This window comes from Elephas maximus, chromosome 19 (genome assembly GCF_024166365.1).
Source record: "Elephas maximus indicus isolate mEleMax1 chromosome 19, mEleMax1 primary haplotype, whole genome shotgun sequence".
Classification (NCBI taxonomy): domain Eukaryota; kingdom Metazoa; phylum Chordata; class Mammalia; order Proboscidea; family Elephantidae; genus Elephas; species Elephas maximus.
This window is the reverse complement of record NC_064837.1, coordinates 66,759,469-66,780,617: the sequence shown is the minus strand read 5'-3', so window position 1 is coordinate 66,780,617 and position 21,149 is coordinate 66,759,469. Positions and strand designations below refer to the sequence as shown.

The 21,149-nt window shown below is 49.6% G+C and overlaps 1 protein-coding gene and 1 long non-coding RNA gene across 2 annotated transcripts; one reads left to right on the top strand and one right to left on the bottom strand.

Annotated features, from left to right (window-relative positions):
- Positions 1–80: 80 nt before the first annotated feature.
- On the top strand, positions 81–17,809 carry LOC126062715 (uncharacterized). The gene is made up of 4 exons (XR_007514121.1): positions 81–131; positions 9,129–9,405; positions 10,458–10,654; positions 15,764–17,809. It is a non-coding gene; the product is annotated as an uncharacterized LOC126062715 (long non-coding RNA).
- On the bottom strand, positions 2,986–19,483 carry PRCD (photoreceptor disc component). Its single transcript, XM_049860494.1, has 8 exons — positions 19,288–19,483; positions 18,841–18,909; positions 13,584–13,644; positions 13,167–13,237; positions 8,027–8,508; positions 6,005–6,236; positions 5,621–5,781; positions 2,986–4,812 (listed from the first exon to the last, which is right to left on the bottom strand). Exons 1-3 carry the CDS (start codon positions 19,359–19,361, stop codon positions 13,623–13,625), a joined length of 165 nt encoding a protein of 54 aa, XP_049716451.1. The 5' UTR covers positions 19,362–19,483; the 3' UTR covers positions 2,986–4,812; positions 5,621–5,781; positions 6,005–6,236; positions 8,027–8,508; positions 13,167–13,237; positions 13,584–13,622.
- Positions 19,484–21,149: the final 1,666 nt, after the last annotated feature.

The window sequence follows — 21,149 nt, the reverse complement described above, 5'->3', positions numbered from 1 at the left end:
GCGCCTGCGCGGAAGTCTTTCCGGCAGTCTCGTAGTAGCTCTCGCGATATTAAGGAGGCCTGATGGGAAATGCAGTTCAAAACAGTCCGCCGCCGAGGGCTGCCGCTTCCTTAAGAGGACTCCCGGCCGGGGTAAGACGATGGCCACCCCAAGGGATGCTGAGAATCTGGGGACTGTGAAGGGCTGCGGACGTTAGAAAGCGAAGACAGAGGTTCGCCTCAGCCCGAGAGTCATTTAGCTGCTGATTGGAGATTGGCCCTGGGCGAGATTGGTCCTGGGGAGGCGTAGAAGTTTCGAGGGGGAGGGGGCCGATGAGGAAGCGAAGGCCCGGCTGAATTTCGTTGTCGGATCTTTGTGGATTCTATTTGGGTCGAGGAGGGGTCGTTTGGGGTGGTCGGTCGGGTTAGTGAGCGGAAGGGTGGTGGCGAGAAAATTGTTCAGCGTCCCCCTCGGCTACTTTTAAGAGAGGCGAGGCTGTGGCGGCCCGTGGCGGGCGGCAGAGGGCGCCCGGGAGCGCGTTGACCCCAAGGCGGACCTGAACGACCCTGAAGGCGGGGTGGGAGCCTCGGACCTCAGGGACCCGGTGCCGTGTGTTTTTAATTCCGAAGAGGGGAAAAAGCAGCAAATTAAATTATGAGAACAGAATGATGTAACACCCACTGCTACTTTGTGAGTGTTACTTTCCAGACTACCTATTTGCCTTCATTTTTGCAATAATAGGACAAAAGAACTAGACTCAGGGCTAGAATTGACATGTATTTGGAAATGAGTTTAAATTTGCAAGTCCACAGAGCGTTTTCAGCATTACTCCCTCCCCATTCTCATCACCCCTCTAACCGTGATCTCCCTGTGGCAAGTGGCATTTTGTCTGGATTATATCACTCTTTATATGTAATTTTTTTTTATATGTAATATTGTGGAAACCCTGGTGGCCCAGTGGTTAAGTGCTACCACTGCTAACCAAAAGGTCGTCAGTTCGAATCCATCAGGCGCTTCTTGGAAACTCTGTGGGGCAGTTCTGCTCTGTCCTATAGGGTCACTATGAGTCGGAATCGGCTCCACGGAAACTAGAGTTATATGCGATATAGGAGCCCTGGTCGCGCAGTGGTTAAGCGCTCAGCTGCTACAGCGGTTTGAACCTGCCAGCAATGGGTTTGGACCACAAACTGGAAGTCCCTGGTGGGGCACATGGTTAATGTGCTGGGCAGCTAACTGAAAGGTTGGAGGTTCGAACCCACCAGCTGCGCTGCAGGAGAAGGATGTGGCAGTTCGCTTGCTTCCATAAAGATCATGGCCTTGGAAACCCTATGGGGCAGTTCTACAGGGTCACTGTGAGTCAGAATCTACTCCATGGCAACAGATTTAGAGAGCCCTAGTGCTATGGTTAAGCACTTGGCTGCTAACCAAAAGGTTGGTGGTTCGGACCCACCCAGCAGCTCAGCAGGAAAAAGACCTGGCGATCTGCTCCTCTAAAGATTAAACTGATCCATGGCTGTCAAGTTCATTCCAACTCATAGTGACCCTATAGTGCAGAGTAGAACTGCCCCATAGGGTTTCCAAGGAGCAGCTGGGGGATTTGAAGTGCTGATCTTTTGGTTAGCACCCAAGCTTTCAACCACTGTACCACCAGGGGCCCTTGGGAAGATTACTGCCTTGGAAACCCTATGGGGCAGTTCTACTTTGTCTTCTGGGGTTGCTATGAGTCAGAATCCACTCAACGGAAATGAGTTTGGTTTTTTTATGTGGAATATGTTGTAAGACTAGAAATCTGTAGGGATTTACCCCCCGCAGGTTTGTATCCTGCCGACTACGGTCCTTTCCGGTTTGGAAAGCTAATTTATGGAGACCTGGTGGTGCAGTGGTTAAATGATTTGGCTGCTAACCAAAAGGTCAGCAGTTCAAATCCACCAGCCACTCCTTGGAAACCCTACAGGGCAGTTCTACTCTGTCCTCTAGGGTTGCCGTGGGTCGGAATCAACTTGACGTCAAGGAGTTTGGTTTTATGTTGCAGAAAGCTGTTTTCGAGTTACCACATTTGTTTATGTTTATCTCTCTTATTTGGTTGTGATCAAGAGAAGCGTCTTCTGGTTTTTTTAAGTTTCCAGCAGTGCCCAGTTTGGTATTCTGCCTCTGCTCACGGCAAGTGCTCAGCAAATAATCATTCACTCACCTAGTGGTAACTTCTAGCTTATGAAACGGACCCTTAGCTTTCTCTGTCTGACCTTGGAAGACAAATTATTTCGTATAATACTAAAAGAATGTGTTATCTTCCTGAAAACTAAGTTCCTTTCGTTTGAGAATTGTAAGTGTGGCATTTCCCAGAAGTTGTTTGTGAAACGACTGGGCAGATGACCTGCTAGAGGCAAAATAATGAGAGCCATTACTTCATAGGACTTCCTGCATGCTTTAAACATATCAACCCATTTAGTCCTCACAACTGCACTGTGAACTACCATGACTACCCTCACATCAGAGATGAGGAAATGGAAGCGTGTTGAAAGAGTAGGTAACTTGCTCAAGTCCACAGATCTGGTAACTGGTGGACTCAGGATTTGATCCTAGCCTTTAGGATCTGGCTTTCATCACTAAATGATATTGCATCACATATATAAGTTGATATTCATGGGGGCTTTTGGTTTCAGGGGTGAAGGGTTCCACAGTTTTGAGCCACTCTATGGAAGGAAGAGTTGGGTGAGGGTATTAGTTTCTTAGCTGTAAAAAGAGGGTGAGGATGCGCATCCCAGCCTCGCAGGACTGTGTAAGATTGTGGTGCAAAGCACTTAGCACTGTGGCTGACGCAGGTCAGCACTCAGTGAGGAGAAGCTCTTATAACGTTGAACATACTTCTTGTAACACTCATTTCACTGTTTTTTGATTATTTGCTTGCATGTCTGGCTTTTCCACAAGGTCATGACCACGACAAGGATCAGGGCTTCATTCTTGGGTTTTTTGTTTTTTTTTTAAGTCAGCTTTTTTGCATGCATTTTAAATGTACACTGAATGTATACACCCACGTAACCTCAACCCCAGGCAAGATTTAGAACATTTTCATCACCTGCAGGAGCTGACTGGTGAAAGGCTGTGGGCTCCAACAGGGCTATCTTCGGCCCTGACTTGTTGGTACTCAGTGTGCAGTGAGGACCAGTCTTCATAGCTCCTCACTCCGCGTAGGCCACAGTGGCCCTGTGGCACCCAACAGCGCACAACTTCACCTGCAGAGCCCGGCTGTGCTCAGGGGAACAGCTGCAGACCCAGGGTGGATGCAGGTGCTGTGGGCAGCCAGGCAGGGGCCAAGAGGCTGGAGCAAAATACCCTAAAAAGCCTTGTGCCTAAGCACGTATGAGCACAGTGCTTAGGCAATCCACAGATAACTGGGGAGACTGCAAAGCAGAGGCCCTCCAAATCCTGAATGAGCAGGCCTGGGCTCCACAGTGTGGAGACTGAAGCGTCCATGTTTTCTGATCTTGTCTGCACTCATTAGTGGTGAGGCCTAGTACACTTGAGTTGTACGTACAGTGGAATTACTATATGGCCATTCCACACAGCAAGTGCAGCTCTGTATTTATTGACATGGAAAGAAAGAGTCACACAATTACTGTTAAGTGACAGAAGCAGATCACAAGCTGAACAGGGCAGGAGTTCCCGGCTGTTTAGAGACCCAGGCTCTGAGTGCAAAGGGACAGTCTAGGTAGATGGGCCTGCTGTGTTAGGGCAGTCAGCTCATGGTCTTCCATTCACCGGTAGAATTTAAGACATGGTATCCGAAACTCACAGTCATAGAAAATAGAGACTCTGGGATATCGAAGTTAATTTCTTAACCTGGAAAAGAATCTCACTCTATTAATAAAAATGTGAAGGAGGGTAGGTAATATCCCAAGTAGTTGGCTGCTTACTTTTAGAGCGGTAGCCCCAGTGATTTCACAGGAAGTTCATCCTCATGGCGGGAGCTGTTTGTTGCCAAGCCAGCAGCCATCCTTCCTCCGTCTTACGAGCAGAACCTAGATTCTGTGCAGCTATTGGGCAGCCGTGTGCTTCAGGGAGGCAAGTCCCTCCCCAGGCCCAAGGGAAGAATCTTGATTAGTCTGCATCACACATGATGAATCTATTCCCTTTGCCGGGAATTGTTTGAGGAAAGAATCTATGATGCAATTATAGCCAAGGAAACCTAAGAGCAAGTCTGCCAGGAAACTTTGGGAAAGTTTTCTTGTTTTTATAAAGAGGCCAGCGAAGGAGCAGCCTCTCCCTGGTTTTGGGACACTGTGAAGATGTGATGCTTGAGGCCGCTGCAGCCATCTTGTACCCGTGAGGCTTGCTTCGAAGCAGGAGCCAAAGGTCTGTAGCTGGCAAAGTAGAAAGAAGAAATGAGTCCTTGAAGATGGCTGCTGAATTGCTGAAATAACCAGTCGCCAAGCCGCCTACTTTCGCACTTCTCATTTTGATTTGGAGACCTTTTTTTACATTTTAATATTTCTGAATGTGGGCTGCATCTTAAGAGCAATGCCATCTTAGTTTCAATTAAAAAAGAAATCTCTTAGCTGCATGGATTCTCTAGAGGAGCAAAACGAGTGAAATGTGTATAAATGTAAATATATAGAGAGAGATTTAATTCAAGGAAATGGATCACGCAGTTGTGGAGGCTGGCAAGTCCCCAAATCCATGGGTCAGACGTCAGGCTGGAGGCTTCTTCCAACTCAGTGGTTGCAGGAGCTGATGAGCCCAAAATCGTCAGGTCAGACAGCAGGCCGCTGGCTCACAGAACTGCGGGAGCTGCCAAATCCCAAAATCTGCAGGTCAGGTGGCAGGCTGCTGTTTCTACAATTATACGGAAATAAAAAAGGTTAACTTTAAAAATAAATCATCTTATTGTTCAAGCCATTTTAAGTTGAATGTTCTGTTAGAGTCAAACCATCTTAAGTGATTCTGTCCGAAGTGACTGACATTTTCCCTGGAAGTATGAGCTAGGACATGGCAAAGTAAAGAAAATGAACTGATGAGTGCGAATTACCTCTCTGAAGTAATAACAGCTAACATCTGCTAAGTGTTTACTCAGCATGAGGCGCTGTTCTTAGCCCCTTCGATATGCGCTCTCACCGGACTCTCACAACAGACCTGTCATTATCTGCCCCATTTTGCCGCTGAAGTGCAGAGAGGGTCAAGTAAATAGTAAGTGGAAGCGTTGAGATCTGAATTCAGACGACCCAGCTTAAAAATTTATGGGCTTAACCACTATGCTAACCTGTTGCCGTCAAGTTGATTCTGACTCATAGCAACCCTATAGGATAGAGTAGAACTACCCCCTAGGGTTTCCAAGGAGTGGCTGGTGGATTTGAACTGCCGACCTTTTGGTTAGCAGCCGTAGCTCTTAACCACTATGCCATTAGGGTTTCCAGTCACTAGGCTATGTTTCCTGAAAAAATACACTATGAATGAGGATCGTTTTTTGCTAACCCTGGTATTTTCAGTTCATCCAGATGGAAAGCCCGTGATGAAAATGGTGGAATTTTTTTCCTGAGATTCCTCAGAACCCTGACACAGTGGCGTAAATCCTGTCCAGCAGAAATCTGGGGTCATTGAGTGCAGCTTTAGCTTTCTGGAGGAGGAGAAGTGTAACAACAGGTACCTGACTGGATGCGAGTAGACCTCCTTGGAGTCGGGCTGGGTTCTTCTCTGTGCTTACCAGCAGTGCCGAGGAGGAAGAGCAACACATTTCACTTGCCTGTTGGACAGAGCTGATGCCACTAATAAAGTTATTACTTTAAAATGGACTTAAATACTTCTCTCCTTTAAAAAAAAAAAAAATCACCTCTGTGAGACCAAAAAGTCAATAATTACTTTAAAACAAAGATGAGAATGTCAGGGGACAGGGAAACCAGATGAATGGGAACGGAAGAACCAGAAGAGAGTCTGTGCTTTGCAGTCAGGCAGACCTGGGTTACGGCCCCTGCACTGCTGACTGTAGCGGAGTAGTCTCGGGCAGATCACTTGATCTCAATCTAAGGCTCACCTTCTTAGCTGTAAAATGAGGGTGAGGATGCGCATCCCAGCCTCGCAGGACTGTGTAAGATTGTGTATGCAAGGCACTTAGCACTGGGCCTGCCACAGGTCAGCGCTCAGTGAAGAGAAGCTCTTAAAACGTTGAACATACTTCTCATAACACTCATTTCACCGTTTTATGATGATTCACTTGCATGGTTTTCCTCTAGGCCATGAGCAAGACAAAGGTCAGGTCTTCATTCCTGAAAATTTTTTTAAGCACTTTATGTCAACTTGAGGTATAATTTACATGCCATAAAGTGTATCCATTTTAAATGTACAGTTCAATAAAAGTATACACCCATGTATCCACAACCCCAATCAAGTTTGCAAACATTTTCATCACCCCAAAAAGTTCCTTCTGTACCCTTTTACAGGCACTCTCTGTATCTAAACCTGACCCCAGGCAACCATCAGTCTCTGGTTCTGTCACTGTAGATTAGTTTTGCTTGCACTAGAATTTCATATCAATGGAATCATACAGTAGGTACTCTGCATGTGTCTAGCTTGTCTCAGTTAACCCAGTGTTGTTTTGCTAGGCCTTTCTTTGGCATTGCTGGGTGGATTCAAACCGCCAACCTTTTGGTTAGTTGCCGAGAGCAAACTATTTGCTCCACCCAGAGACCTGGCTTATATCAGTAGTTCATTCCTTTTAATTGCTGAGTGTTATTCCGTTGAATGAATAAACCATAATTAGTTTATCTAGTCACATGTCGATGAGTATTTGGGTTTCCAGTTTGGAGCTATAATTAATAAAACTGCTGTGAACAATTTTATACAGATCTTTTTGTGGACCTAACTTTTCATTCCTCATGGATAACTTTATGAGAAACGGCCAAACTGTTTTCCCAAGTGGGTGTAACATTTCATACTTCTGCCAGCAATGTACGAGCCTCACAGTTGTTCTACATCCTTGCCAACACTTACTATGGTCTGTCTTTTTAATCCTAACTATTCTAGTGGATGTATAACCCAGTAAACCAACCCAGTGCCGTTGAGTCTATTACGACTCATAGCGACCCTTATATGTATAGTGGTTGTGAATTACACATCCCTGATGACTAAAGATGTGGAGCATCTTTCCATGTGCTTATTGGCCACGTGTGTATTTTTTTTTTTTTTTTATGAAATGACTATTAAAACCTTTTCTGTCAATATTAGTCCAAAGGATCAATGGACCACAGGTACCACAGCCTCCAGCAGCCTGAGCCCAGAAGAACTAGATAGTGCCCAGCTACCACCACCAATCTCACTGACAGGGATCACAACAGAAGGTCCCAGAGAGAGCAGGAGAAAAATGTAGAACAAAATTCAAATTCACACACAAAAAAAGACCAGACTTACTGGTCAGACAGAGACTGGAGGAACCCCTGGGACTATGGCCCCTGCACACCCTGCTAACTCAGAACTGAAGCCACTTCCGAAGTTCATCCTTGAGCCAAAGATTAGCTAGATCTATAAAACAAACATGTGAGGAATGTGCTTCTTAATTCAATCAAGTATACGAGACCAAAAGGGCAACGCCTACCCAAAAGCAGTAATGAGAAGGCAGGAAGGGACAGGAAAAATGGGCGGATGGAAACGGGGAATTGGAGTGTAGAAGGGGAGGGTGCTGACACATCGTGGGCATTGTAACCAATGTCACAAAACAATTTGGGTAGAAATTGTTGAATGAGAAACTAATTTGCTCTGTAAAGTTTGACCTAAACAAAAAAGCCCATTGCTGTGGAGACTCATAATGATGAAAGTTTCACCTAAAGCAGAATTAAAAAAAAAAAAAAAAACGTTTTCCTCTTTTTTAAGTAGGTTGTTTTCTTATTGAATTGCAAAAGGTTTTTTTGTATATTCTGAATACAAGCTCCTTCTCAGATGTATGTTTGGCAAATATTTTCTCTCAGTCTTTCCAAGAGCAGAAGTTTCATTTTGATAAAGTCCAACCTACCAATATTTGTTTTACGGTTACTGCTTTTTGGGCCCTGTTGAAAAGACTCACCTTTTCGCCATTGGATTACCTGGCCGCATCTGTTTTGGGATTCCATTGGTTTGTATGTATGTCCTTAAGACTACCACACTGTCTGGAACTGTAAGTTTGTCTTCTTCACTTAGCAAGACTGCCGAGGTCCCCTTGGGCATCCCTTTCCCGCGCAGAAGGCAGGGAGCTGTGTCCAGGCAGAAGCTGCGGCAATTGTAGGGGTCACCGGCTATGTGTGGCCTGCTGTCAAGTGTCCGTGCCTTATACGTTGTTCAATTTTCTGTTTGTTGTGGCAGGACGGTCTTAACCCATCTCTGTAGTCACTGTGCCTGGCACGCAGACACTGCACGTTTGCTGAGCCAGTAAATCTGTTAGCAGCTCCAGACACCATCCACTATAGCCTCTTAATTGGGAGAATCTGTGGGGCCGCTAGAGGTCATCTGGTCCATCTCCTTCGCTTGCTTGACAGTTCTCTTCCTGAGGATGGTCGCTTCCTTTACATCCTGTGGGTTCAACACATGTTTACTGGATGGGGAAACAGGTCCAGAGAAAGGAAGGAAGGTTACGTGACCAGGCAGTGGCTGAGCTGGCAGTCTGGGATTCCTCTGCCAGGGTCATTCTGTTGTGCCAGTCAGCTGGACAGGGATTGTCTCCCTCATCCCTGTATCACTCCTAGCACTTAACAGTGTTCGTCCATTGTAGACTCCCAAGACATGCTTGTTAAATAATCGAGCAGATGTAAAATTAAATGACTTCTGTTAATGCTTAGCTCCAATAGCTTCTGCCTGTGCATGTGGTATTAAATGGCGTGTGCGTGTGTGCACGTGTGTGTATGTTTTCACGGATGGACAGGACTGGCCGTTCCAACCTAGGCTCACAGCTTTGTAGTTTGCTAATCTTTTTCTTTTTATTTTCTCCACATCCACCCTTTAGCCTCACTCCCCACTAGGGGGCGCATGTATCCCACAGAGCGGGTCTGTAGCTGCTAGGTACTAACCACTGCCGTCGAGTCGCTGCGGACTCATGGCGACCCTAGAGGACAGAGCAGAACTGCCCCCATAGAGTTTCCAGGGAGCGCCTGGCGGATTTTGCTAGGTACTAGGGCTTGCTTTTTTTTTTTTAGCTCAAGCCAGTGGACACCTCTGGAAGGCACCTCCTGGGTCCGAAGCCCCACACCCTCCTCCTGCAAACACAAAAAAGCCTTCCTCCCCAAACTCCTTTCTCTCTCTGGGCTACCAGTCACTACCCTCTCCACTCCCCAGGGCTCTGCCCCTGATTGAGGGTGGAGTGGTGGCCTCAGTGACTAAGTGACACCACCTGATCTGGCATTGACTTTGGGGCAGCGCATCCTGGCCACTGATAAAACCTGGAGAGGCAGCTCTTTACGCCCTCAACCGCAGGTGAGCTTTCGCCTTTTGAGGGCCCAGAGTCTGGTCTCCCCTGAAATGATGAGTTCTGAAGAGAGAGTAGATGGGACAAGCCACGGGACCAGGCCCCCCCTAGCTCGCGTTCCTGTGCCCTTGGAGACGGCTTGCAAGCCCAGCTCTCAGGCTGGGGTCTTCCCTGCTGGAATGGTGTCACCAGCTCTGGACTCAGGTCTCCAGGTGCACGTTCTGGCCTCACTGCTGGCCACAAGTGACCTTGAGCAGCTGTTGCACTTCTGTGAACTTCACTTTCCTTATTGGGTCAATGAGAATAACAACAGTTATGGCCCCTTAGATGAGACAATGCATGTAAACAAAGCCCTTCGCACGGTGCTTAGCACATAACTACCACGTTAACCATTGCTAGTAGCAGTATGAGTGTCATTATCGTTGCACTAATGTAAACCTCAGTGTACGTCGCTTTGCCTTCTCCTTTCCAGACTCCCAAAGAAGCATTTCTTCCTCTAGCTCAAGGTCTTGGGCTTCTTCGTAATAGAGAAGCGCCCACTGAGGAACCCTGGCAACTGAGGTCCTGTGGTGTGTGCCTCTCTCATGCCATGCAGGCCTCAGATTGGGGGCCACTGCTGTGTGCTCTGAGCCAGACTGTCCTGTGCGCACATCTGTCCTGTGTGCACATCTGCACCCCGGGGAGGCTGGGCAGCTGCTGCAGCTGCTATGCCACTTCCCTGCCCCCACCATCATTGGTTCTCTGGTCATGTTCCAATCGCCGGGGGAGACTGGCAGCAACCCCACTCTCCGCCACAGAAGGAGCAGATGACAGCATCGCCCTGCTCCTGCTGCTGTCCCTGGCCACCCGTAGCTCCGGCACCCTTGCCCCTGTCACTCAGGCTCTTAGCAGCCGTGAAAGGGACATTCAGACAGGATGGAAAAGCATGAGGGCAGCCACCTCCTGTCTCCTCCATGAGCTGAGACTCACTCAAGACACAGAGCAGGGGAGGGCCTGGGCGCAGAGGAGGCAGGACAGTGCTCTCAGGGAACCCCAATCTTCCTCCTCTCTCTCCCTGCAGGTCCTCTCTCAGCCCTCCTGTCTCCGGTCCAGAGATCAGAGATGCCGATTGCCCAGCTTCTGTGTATGTGGGGAGACAGCAGACAGGAGGCGTGGGAAGGCGATGGCTCATCAGCTCTTCTAAACCTACCAGGGTTCCATAGTTGACAGTGCCCAATAAGCATACTAGCTCACTATATCGAGCACTTACTAAGCGAGGTAGGCACTTATCATGCTACCTAATTAACCCTTAAAACAATTTTCTGAGATAGGTACTCCTCCATTTTACAGATGAGGAAACTGAGCCACAGAGACGTTCAGGAACCCACCCAAGACCACAGAATAGGAAAGGTGGTAGAGTCGATTCAGACACAGGCGCTCTGGCTCTGGACTCCTTGCTCCTCGATTCTTATTTCCTACAGCCAGCACCTTGGGCCTGGAGGAAGGAGACCCAGCTCTCTGCCTCCACTGGCTGGCTAGTCCCCCTTCACACCCTCTCTCCCAGCCCCTGACATCCTTGCTCCCGTTCCAAGCAGCAACTCCTTCCAAGGGCACGGGAGGAGAGAAGGCCTGGGACTTTCTGGGGATACTGTCATAGGATTTAAGTGACTCCCCAAACCCTGCTGTCACCATGGGCTTCACACTACCCCTGCAACGGGAGAGAGTGGGCAACAAAGGGGCACCTGGGCGCCGGCCAGTCTTCGGTAGCGGAGTTCTGGGCTGAGGGAGGCAACTTTCTGCAGCAGGAGCTGCAAATGTGCAGACCATGCTGAGAGCCTGGGGCGAGAGAGGACCGGGAGGAGAGGCGCATGGATGGGCATGTGGGGAGGTGTGAACAACCTGCTCCCACCAAAGCAGTCTGCACCCTGAGGAAGGGGCCTCCCACCCTGCCCACACGGCCCACCAGCCGCCAGGGTCCAGGTGGCCGCCTCGCCTGTCTCCAGCAGCCCCTTCTCTGTCTTTCCCTCCCTTCATCTGGAAACTAATCCCTGGAGGAGCCACCATCTTCGGAACAGGTTCCTAGAACAGCACTGACAAGGGTTGTAGCCCTGGAGATGTCCGTCTGGGCCGGAAGCCAGCCCCAGTCCAGGGAGGTGACCTTGGCCTGGCACTGCCACAGACCAGGGGGAGGAAGCAGGCAGTCAGAACTGGCAGAGAACAGCAGCAAGGATGAGGTGACAGAAGCATGGCAAACAGATCAGAGAATGACTGCAAGATAGGATCAGGGACACAGACGGGGTCCCAGGGACAGTGCCCCTGGCCCTCAGCCCAATGGTCCTGTTACCAGGAAGGCTGAGGCCTCTCTCAGGAGAACAACAGGCTGAGGGAGCTGAGACAGGTGGTCACAAACTCATGGTCCTCGCCAGGTGGGCCGCCAGGTTCTGACATGGTGACAAGCACGGGCTGCTTCCCCTGGCAAGACCTGTCCCCTGCCTCCTGCCTGCCTGACTTTCTCAGACAGTGACTGTCTGGCTCCCACAGAACTGCCTGTGAATGCCTGGGGAGCCAGGCTTCTCTTCAGCACCACAGCCCGCCCTGGGCGGGCCAGCGGGCAGGCAGGTAGGCAGGCAGCAGGATGCAGCTTCCCGGCGCTCCTGAGCGGGTTCCCCCTCCTGCCGCCTCCTTCCCTCCCTGCAGATCTGGAGCAGAGGCAGCCTGGTGTCGCTCTCCAGAGAGAACGCTTCCATCTCCAGCTGCCTCAAGGGCAGGGGCCAGCCAGGAGAGCCGTGCACCGGTGTGTTGGAGGACTTTGAAGATGAATGGCTCCTGAGACTATCGGGAGCAGCTGCCTGTAGGGCCTGCGGGGATCTCGGGAAGCAGAAGCGGAAATCTGCTTTTACTTCTGCTCAGGATCAGGCGGGATTGTGCCAAGGGAGAAATGGCAGAGCAGCTGGGGGCAGGGGAGGCAGCGCCTTTACTGAGCAGTCAGCAAACTGACAAAAACAAGTGTCAGGCCTCTTCCCTCCCCCATTTGGAGCGCTGGCACGTGTGTGCACATGCTCACACACACACACAGAAAATATGTTCAGAAGACAAGCTGTCAGTTGCTTCCACCCAGATGCAGGCAGACATGTTACAGATCCAGCTGGCATCTCTTGCTGACAATCTCGGCAGAGCAGCCAGTGACAGGATGAGCTCTGGGGGCTCGGGGGAGGGCTGGGCCACCTGCTGAGGTTTCATAAGGGCCAGGCCAGTAAACCCCTGCTTCCACCAGGCAGCTACAGACTTGCGCATAGGTTTCAGGAGGCTGGGCGCCATGGTGGTCATGCGCGTGGACTCTGGAGCCTAGATGGGAGCTATGTGTCGTCCACTTACAAGCTCAGTGACACTGGCAAATGATTTCACCTCTCTTAAGTGTTTCCTTGTTTATAAAATGTGGAGATGACCAGTCTCATGGGTTATGGTGAGGATGAAATTAGAGAATGGATGGGAAGTCCGTATTTAGCAGACTGAGCTACAGCTATAGGCTGTTTCTAGAGTCTCCGGGCTTCCTCCTCGCACCTGCCTCCAGCCCGGGGACTGCTGGAGTGCCTCAGAGTTAGCTGATGGATCTCACTGAGTTCCTCCCCTGGGGCCTTCTCAGGCCCCATCCCTTAGAGGAGCCTCCAAGGATGCTAAGGAAAGGGGCTCAGTGCTAGAATGGGCACAGCTCGGCTCTCCTGCCAGCCCCAGCCAGGAGAAGTGAAGACGGGCAGGCCCATGGGGTAAAGGGAGGAGTCTACCTTCTCACCTGCTGTGTCTTCCCATTCTCTCTCTCATTGCTGTTTCTGCCACCACAGTGTCCTCCTGGGGGGACTTGAGCTGAAACAGAAAACCACAAGAGGTTGTCACACTCTCCCATGCCAAACAACAGAAGGGCTTCTATTTCAGAGACCACCCCAGAGCACTGCCCTCAACCCCAGTCTGGAATGTGCTCAAGACCACACCTGACTTTGTAAGGAGAATGAACCCTTGCCCTGTGGCCTGGAACATTCAGGCTCAAGGTACATGGTAAATAAAGGGGCCCACCCTGTACTCCTAACCTCCATCACTGACCTCAAGAGCTGAGGGCACCCTGCTCTGCCCCCACGTGGCCAGGTCTTCCATAGCTGTTGCCTCCTTATCCCAGTCTTGCCCTCTGCCCTCCCGGCTCCTGGCCCTGCCTTACCTGCCCCTGGGGCTTAGCTCCACCTGAAGAGATGAAGGCTTACTTCAGAGGCTCTTTCTCCCTAAAAGGAGCAAAGCACTGGAGTCAGGGGATGCAAAGGGGTGACCCTCCAGCATTTCCGGCTCTCTTCCTCCACCCCCATGCCTAGCAACTCACTCCAATATTGAGGGCAGGAGCACCAAAGGAACCAGTTGGAATCTATGACTGTGGAACTGCCCCAGGGTAGCCCTCTGTGGGAAGCCCCTACCGGCAGGCAGCTCCTTGATGTGAGGACAATTTTTCCAAGTAACTGGGTCCCAAGGAGTTAATAGGCAAGCTGCTTCCTTCTGGCCAGGCCACACCAGCTAGGCTTGGCCAGATGGTCCCCAGATTTGGCCTTTCCTCCTTGATGGGAGGTCCAGGCCCATTTCTTGTAGGGGAGACGAGTTGCTTGGAAGCCAGGGACCTGATACCTGCAACAAACTGGACAGACGGCCATGAACTAGTCACTCAAACCTCCCTGCTCTTTCATTTCCTCCAACCATCAACAACAGAAAAGACACTTGTTCTGCCAACCCTCCAGGCTTATGGAGACTTCCAAGGTGGTGTAGTGGTTAAGAGCTTGGCTACTAATGGAAAAGTTGGCAGTTCGAATCCACCAGATGCTCCTTGGAAATTCTATGGGGAACTTCTACTCTGTCCTATAGGGTCACTATAGTCAGAATCAACTCAATGGCAATGGGTTTGGTTTGGTCTTCTGGGAAAGAATAAAACGTTTTTAGGTGCCATCAAATCGGTTCTGACTCATAGCGACCGTATATACAACAGAATGAAACACTGCCTGGTCCTATGCCATCCTCACAATCATTACTATGTTTGAGCCCATTGTTGCAGCCCCTGTGTCAATCCATCTCGTTGACATTCCCCTTTTTTGCTAACCCTCTACCAAGCATGATGTCCTTATCCAGGGACTGGTCCCTCCAGATACATGTCTGAAGTACATGAGGCAAAGTCTCACCATCCTCACTTCTAAGGAGCATTCTGGGTGTACTTCTTCCACAACAGATTTGTTCATTCTTCTGGCGGTCCATGGTATATTCAGTATTCTTCACCAACACCATAATTCAAAGGCGTCAGTTCTTCTTGGGCCTTCCTTATTTCTCATCCAGCTTTCGCATACATGTGAGGCGATTGAAAACACCATGGCTTGGGTCAGGCGCACCTTAGTCTTCAAAGTGACATCTTTGCTTTTTAATAGTTTAAGTAGGTCTTTTGCAGCAGATTTGCCCAATGAAATATGTCATTTGATTTCCTGACTGCTGCTTGATTTAAAATTGATTGTGTATCTAAGTAAAGGGGCATTGATTGTGTATCTAAGTAAAGGGAAATCCTTAACAACTTCAGTCTTTTCTCCGTTTATCGTGATGTTGCTCATTGGTCCAGTTGTGAGGATTTTTGCTTTCTTTATGTTGAGGTGTAATCCATACTAAAGGCTGTGGTCTTTGATCTTCTTTAGTAAGTGCTTCGAGTCCTCTTCACTTTCAGCAAACAAGGTTGTGTCATCTACATAACGCAGGTTGTTAATGAGTCTTCCTCCAATCTTGATGCCCTGTTCTTCTTCATATAATCCAGCTTCTCGGATTATTTGCTCAGCATACAGATTGAATAAGTATGATGAAAGGATGCAACCCTGATGCACACCTTTTCTGATTTTAAATCATGCGGTATCCCCTTGTCCCGTTTGAACAACTGCCTCCTGATCTATGTAAAGGCTCCGCATGAGCACAATTAAGTGTTCTGGAATTCCCACTCTTCACAATGTTATCCATAATTTGTTATGATCCACACAGTCAAATGCCTTTGCATAGTCAATAAAACACAGGTAAATATCTTTCTGGTATTCTCTGTTTTCAGCCAAGATAAACCTGACATCAGCAATGATATCCCTCATTCAAATTTACACACCAACCACTAATGCCAAAGATGAAGAACTTGGAGATTTTTACTGACTTCTGCAGTCAGAAATTGGTCAGACAACCAAGATGCATTTATAATTACTGGTGATTGGAATTCAAAAGTTAGAAACAGAGAAGGATCAGTAGTTAAAAAATATGGGCTTGGTGATAGAAAGGACATGGGAGATTGCATGTTAGAATTTTGTAAAACCAACAACTTATTCATTGCAAATCTCTTTTTTTCAGCAACATGAACAGCAACTCTACACATGAACGTCATCAGACAGAATACACAGGAATCAAATCGACTACATCCATGGAAAGAGACAATGGAGAAGCTCAATATCATCTGTCAGAACAACACCAGGGGCCAGCTGTGGAACAGACCATTGTTGCTCCTATGTAAGTTCAAGTTGAAGCTGAAGAAAATTAAAACAAGTCCATGTGAGTCAAAGTACGACCTTGAGCATATCCCACCTGAATTTAGAGACCATTTCAAGTACAGGTTTGATACATTGAACACTAATGGACAGAAGACCAGACGAGTTATGGGATGACATCAAGGACATCATACGTGAAGAAAGCAAAGGTTATTAATAAGACAGAAAAGAAACTTGCTCTTGAATGTAGAGTAGCTGAAGCTAAAGGAAGACATGATGAAGTAAAAGAGCTGAATAAAACACTAATGACGTATAAAACTGCAGCCAGAATAGTACACATTTACTGAGCAGTTGGTAGGTGCCATCCGTTTGGTTCCCACTCATAGCGACTGTGTGTGTAGCAGAATTAAATGCCCAGTCCTGTGCCATCCTCACACTTGTTGCTATGTTTGAGCCTGTCGTCGCCAACCTGAGCAGCTCGTCTTCCAGCATTCTATCAGACAATGTTCTGCTGCTATATCCATAAAGTTTTCACTGGCTGATCTTTTTTTCATAACTAGACCTCCAGGTCTTTCTTCCTAGTCTGTCTTAGTCTGGAAGCTCTGCTGAAATCTGTCTACCGTGGGTGACCCTGCTGGTATTTGAAATAGCTTCCAGGATTACAGCAACACGCAAGCCACCACAGCACTACAAACTGACAGATGCTGTGGCACGTGCTTAACAAGGATGATGTCCCATTTAATCCTCACAACCACTCTGTTATTAACCCCATTTAACACATACAAAATCAAACAAACAAAAAGTTGCTGTCAAGTCAATTCCAACCCATAGCGACCCTATAGGGCTGAGTAGAGCTGCCCCTCAAGGTTTCCAAGGAGTAGTTGGTGGATTTGAACTGCCGACCTCTTGGTTAGCAGCTGTATCACTTAACCACTGCACCACCAGGGCTCTATATATAATAAGGCTACACTACTAATCCCATTTACTATACATATAATAAGGCTATATTATTAACCCCGTTTAACATATATATAATAAATTCATTATAAGTCAATCCTAACTCACAGCGACCCTATAGCACAGAGTAGAATGGCCCTATAGGGCTTCCAAGGAGCGGCTGGTGGAGTCGAACTGCCGACCTTTTGGTTAGCAGCCATAGCTCTTAACCACTGTGCCACCAGGGCTCCATATATATATAACAAGGCTACATTATTTGCCGAAAGTCACTTGTTAGAGGGGAGTCAGGATTTGGACTCTGGCTGCCCAGCTCCAGGCGGAACTTGACATTCAAGTGCCTCCTGTCCATGAGCCAATGTTGGTTATTTTATAGGTGTCAGCCCATTTAATTACTAGCCTCAGTTAGGCACTGTTATGATAGTCTTGGAGTCCCTGAGTGGTGCACATGGTTAAGCACTTGACTACTAGCTAAACGGTTGGAGATTTCAGCCCACCCAGAGGTGCCTCGAAAGACCTGGTGATCTGCTTCCGGGTATGTCACAGCCTTGAAAACCCACTGGAGCTGTTCTACTCTGCACTTATGGGGTCGTCAGGAGTCAGAATCCACTAGATGGCAACTAACAACGACAGCACCGTGGAGAGGAAGGGTATTCCTGAATTGCCTCTGTTTCTCGTACATGTTCAGGGCTTCTCCCTGGGGCTTTTTGACACTCGGTAACTGGAGAATCCCAGGACCGAGAAGAGAGGAGCTGAGATATGGAGACAGACTCAAGTTCTCCTGGTTGGCCAGTTTCTGTACCTCTAAAGGAATCGACTCGATGGCACTGGGCTTTCTGGGAAGGGATACATTGGAGCCCTGGTGGCATGATGGTTAAGAGCTTGGCTGCTAACCAAAAGCTTGGTTGGAATCCACCAGCTGCTCCCTGGAAACTCTGTGGAGCGGTTCTATCTATCCTATAGGGTCGCTGTGAGTCGGAAACGACTCCATGGCAACGGGTTTGGCCTTAGATTTAAGGGATACATTGTGGCGGGTTCCCCACCCAGGAAGAGACACGGGTGTTCACAGACGTGCGGGCCGACCATCCCAGCCATTGGAGCTCCTGTGTGGGGACACCCTCCTTCAAGGGGCCCTGCAGCCTGAGGGGGGCCTGTAATCATTTTTGTTCTGTTTCTGTAAAGAAGAAATGCCCAGGGCCTAGTAGACACTTGCTTATAAGGTGACGTCACTCTTCAGACAGACATCCACTCTCCGGGGGTCTACAGGCCATAAAAAACATCTGACACCTATTTAATGCATATGAGTTGGGTTTTCAGTGATTTCTTGGCCACAGGAGCCCCTATCCAAGAAAACACTGGTCACCCAGGGACAGAAAAGCCTGTAAGTTGCCCAGACTTCACCCCCAAAGGCCGCATGGCCTCATCCCAGGGAAGAGTTAATTTTCCGGCCACAGGAGACCTGGTCCTGCCGGCAGGGGCCAACCAGCCAATGGCGCTTGATGCTGATGATGTCATGCTCCTCCTGTGCCTTCCATTGGGGACTGGACAGCGAATCCGGCTGGAGGATCAGGCAGTGGAGCCGCTGAGGCTGGGCAGGTCGAGGCGATGGGGGAGGGGAAGGGGAAGGCAAGCAAAGCCAGGCAGAGAGGCATCTGCCTTGTCCCTCTGTCTGCCGCCCCTGCCCCTTCCAGCAGAAGGTGCGCGGCTCAGATCAGACAAGCAAGGAGAGCAGCTTTGGTCCAGCAGTGGGGGCTGGGGCTCCCAGTTTGAGAAAACAGCCAGCCTTCCTACCAGGCAGACAGGGACCTGGGTGACTGGGGCAAGGGGCCTGTACCTCCTGGACAGCATACAGTACACACACACATGCACACACGCACACACATACTCACACACACATGAACACATACACCACGTGTGCACCCCAAGCAGGGCCACCATAGCTTCCTTTGCAGTAGCCTTACTCCCCCACCCACCTCTCCCCTGCCTTACCTGCCTGAGGCCTGGAGGTCAGCTTCCAAGCCGCTGCCCACCACTGCCCCGTCCACACCGCTGGGCTCTCTGTGGGAGGAAGAACAGCAGGCAGAGCTGTGCCAGCACCCACGCCTTCTCTCCTACTTCTCCAAGACCTCACCACCTTCTGCAGTGGGACTGGAGGCCTCGGCCCTAGTGCCTTCCAAGAACCCCACGCCCCCTCTTCCTATTCCAGGACTAAGAGAGAAGCTGAGACACAGAGAGGCTCCGGTTCTCCTGGTTCGCCAGTCTCCGCACCTCCACCTGTCTCCATTCTGAGAGTGAGCCTCTCAGGGATTCCTGGCCAGTACCCTCCCAACCTCCCTGGAGCCCAGGCAGCCCCTGGCCACCTTCAGGCTGGCTCTAGCCCAGCCCAGCCCTTCCTCCCCACCCCTGCCCCAGCCCATGGGCCCGGCAGTTTCTCACGGTTGGACCCGGTTGGCGAATCGGCGGCGCCAGAGCATGGCCAAGGTGCTCAGCAGGAAGAGGGTGGTGCACATGCCCCACCCCCAGGCCAGAACCCTGCCTGCAGAAGAAGGCCTCCGTGAGGGCCCAAAATGGCCCCCACCAGCTCTGACGAGCTCTCTAGCCAAGGTTCCTGGTGGTGATGGATTAGGAAACTCAAGCTGATTAGCCAGGTCAGCCGACCAGACCTTGTGAGGCCTGATTAACCTCACTGGGCCCAGGGTCCTCCCTGAGTGGCAGAGTAAACACACCTCAGTCGATGCGTTCAACAGACACTGAGCACCTATTCTGAATGTTAATACAAATGACACAGGGCTTGCCCTCCAGGGGCCAACAGTCTAGACAACTGCACTGTCAAGTTCAACAAATGCCTACAAGAGTGACAGAGGTGCTATTAAAGGTACCTGCAGAGCACTCGGGGAGTTGCAAGCATCAGGCAAAGCTCCCGAGAAGAGCTGGGGGCACATTAACTTACAGGTGAACCAGGAAGGATGGCCTTAGAAGGATCTGCAAGGGCTGGGGAGGAAAGGACTGGAAGCTGAGTGGTGTGGGGGACCGGTGGGGGAACACTGGTGTCCCAGTGGAGCCCTCGGGACAGGGAGGAGGAGGAAGAGAATATTAGATAAGGCCAGAAAGACGTGAGAGAGCAAGGGGCCCCAGGCGTCTAGCTCAGGGTCCAGTTTCATCTTCTGGACAGTCCTCTCTGAACTGTTCTGATGACACATCTTTTCAGTAAAAGGTGGAATTTAAGTACACTCACAAAACAGATATATGCATCCACTTATCAGGAGCCCTGGTGGCACTGTGGTTAAAGAGCTGAGCCACTAACTGAAAGGTCAGTGATTCGAAACTACCAGCCACTGTGCGGGAGATGTGGCAGTCTGCTTCTGTAAAGATTTACAGCCTTGGAAACCCTACGGGGCAGTTCTACTCTGTCCTGTGGGGTCACTAAGCTATCGCAGTCGAGTCGATTCCGACTCATAGCAACCCTATAGGACAGAATAGAACTGTACCATAGAGTTTCCAAGGAGCGCCTGGCGGATTTGAACTGCTGACCTTTTGGTTAGTCCCGGTAGCACTCAACCACTACGCCATCAGGGATTCCATAGGATCACTAGGAGTCAGAATTGACTCAACAGCAGTGGGTTTGGTATTATAAGTTATATACTTTCCTACTGTGCAAATATGTTATATCATAAAACATACATAAAATTTGTAAAGGATGAGCTAAAAATGAATAGAAAGAGCTCTACTTTCTTTCCACATCCTCTTGAAGGCCAACATGCTAGCTTTGGGAAACTATCAGACCTGCACCGCCTGGAACATGGGGCCTGAGATGGCCATGGCTGTCCAGCCCGAGAGGAGGGCATGGGTTTGAGAGCCATCTGAGAACCTGAGTCACCCCTCTCCTCCACCCCCTCCCAGACTCCTCGGAAGGCACTGGGTTTTCCTCCCCTCTCCTGGGGTTGGAGGCCTCCTACCCGGACTCTCACTAAGGTAAGCAGACCCTGAGCTTCGAAAGGCCTGGGCCCGTGCTTACTGCACCTGTCAGTTCTCTACCTGGAAACAGGATTTTAAAAATAAACACAACCAGAACTGAAAGGAGCAGCCAGCCCCTTGCAATGCTTAGGCTGCGGAATACAGTCTTGCGAAAAACAAGGGTCACCAGGGTGCCTCAGGCAGGACGGCACAGCCCAGTGCTGTGGCATCCATTTCAGACCCTGCAGCCAGAAGTGGGACCTGGCAGTCCCCAGCACTAGTGACTTTTCACAAGGTGGGCACCCGGGGACTCTGGCCCAGTCTCACCCACACCTTATCTGTCC

Bases quoted from the DNA above. Each gene is read 5' to 3' on its own strand.
- PRCD (XM_049860494.1), bottom strand. From the start codon at position 19,361: ATGTGCACCACCCTCTTCCTGCTGAGCACCTTGGCCATGCTCTGGCGC. The intron at 18,910-19,287 runs GTGAGAAACTGC...TTCCTCCCACAG, and splicing joins TTCGCCAACCGGGTCCAACC to AGAGCCCAGCGGTGTGGACG. The intron at 13,645-18,840 runs GTAAGGCAGGGG...TGCTCCTTTTAG, and splicing joins GACCTCCAGGCCTCAGGCAG to GGAGAAAGAGCCTCTGAAGT.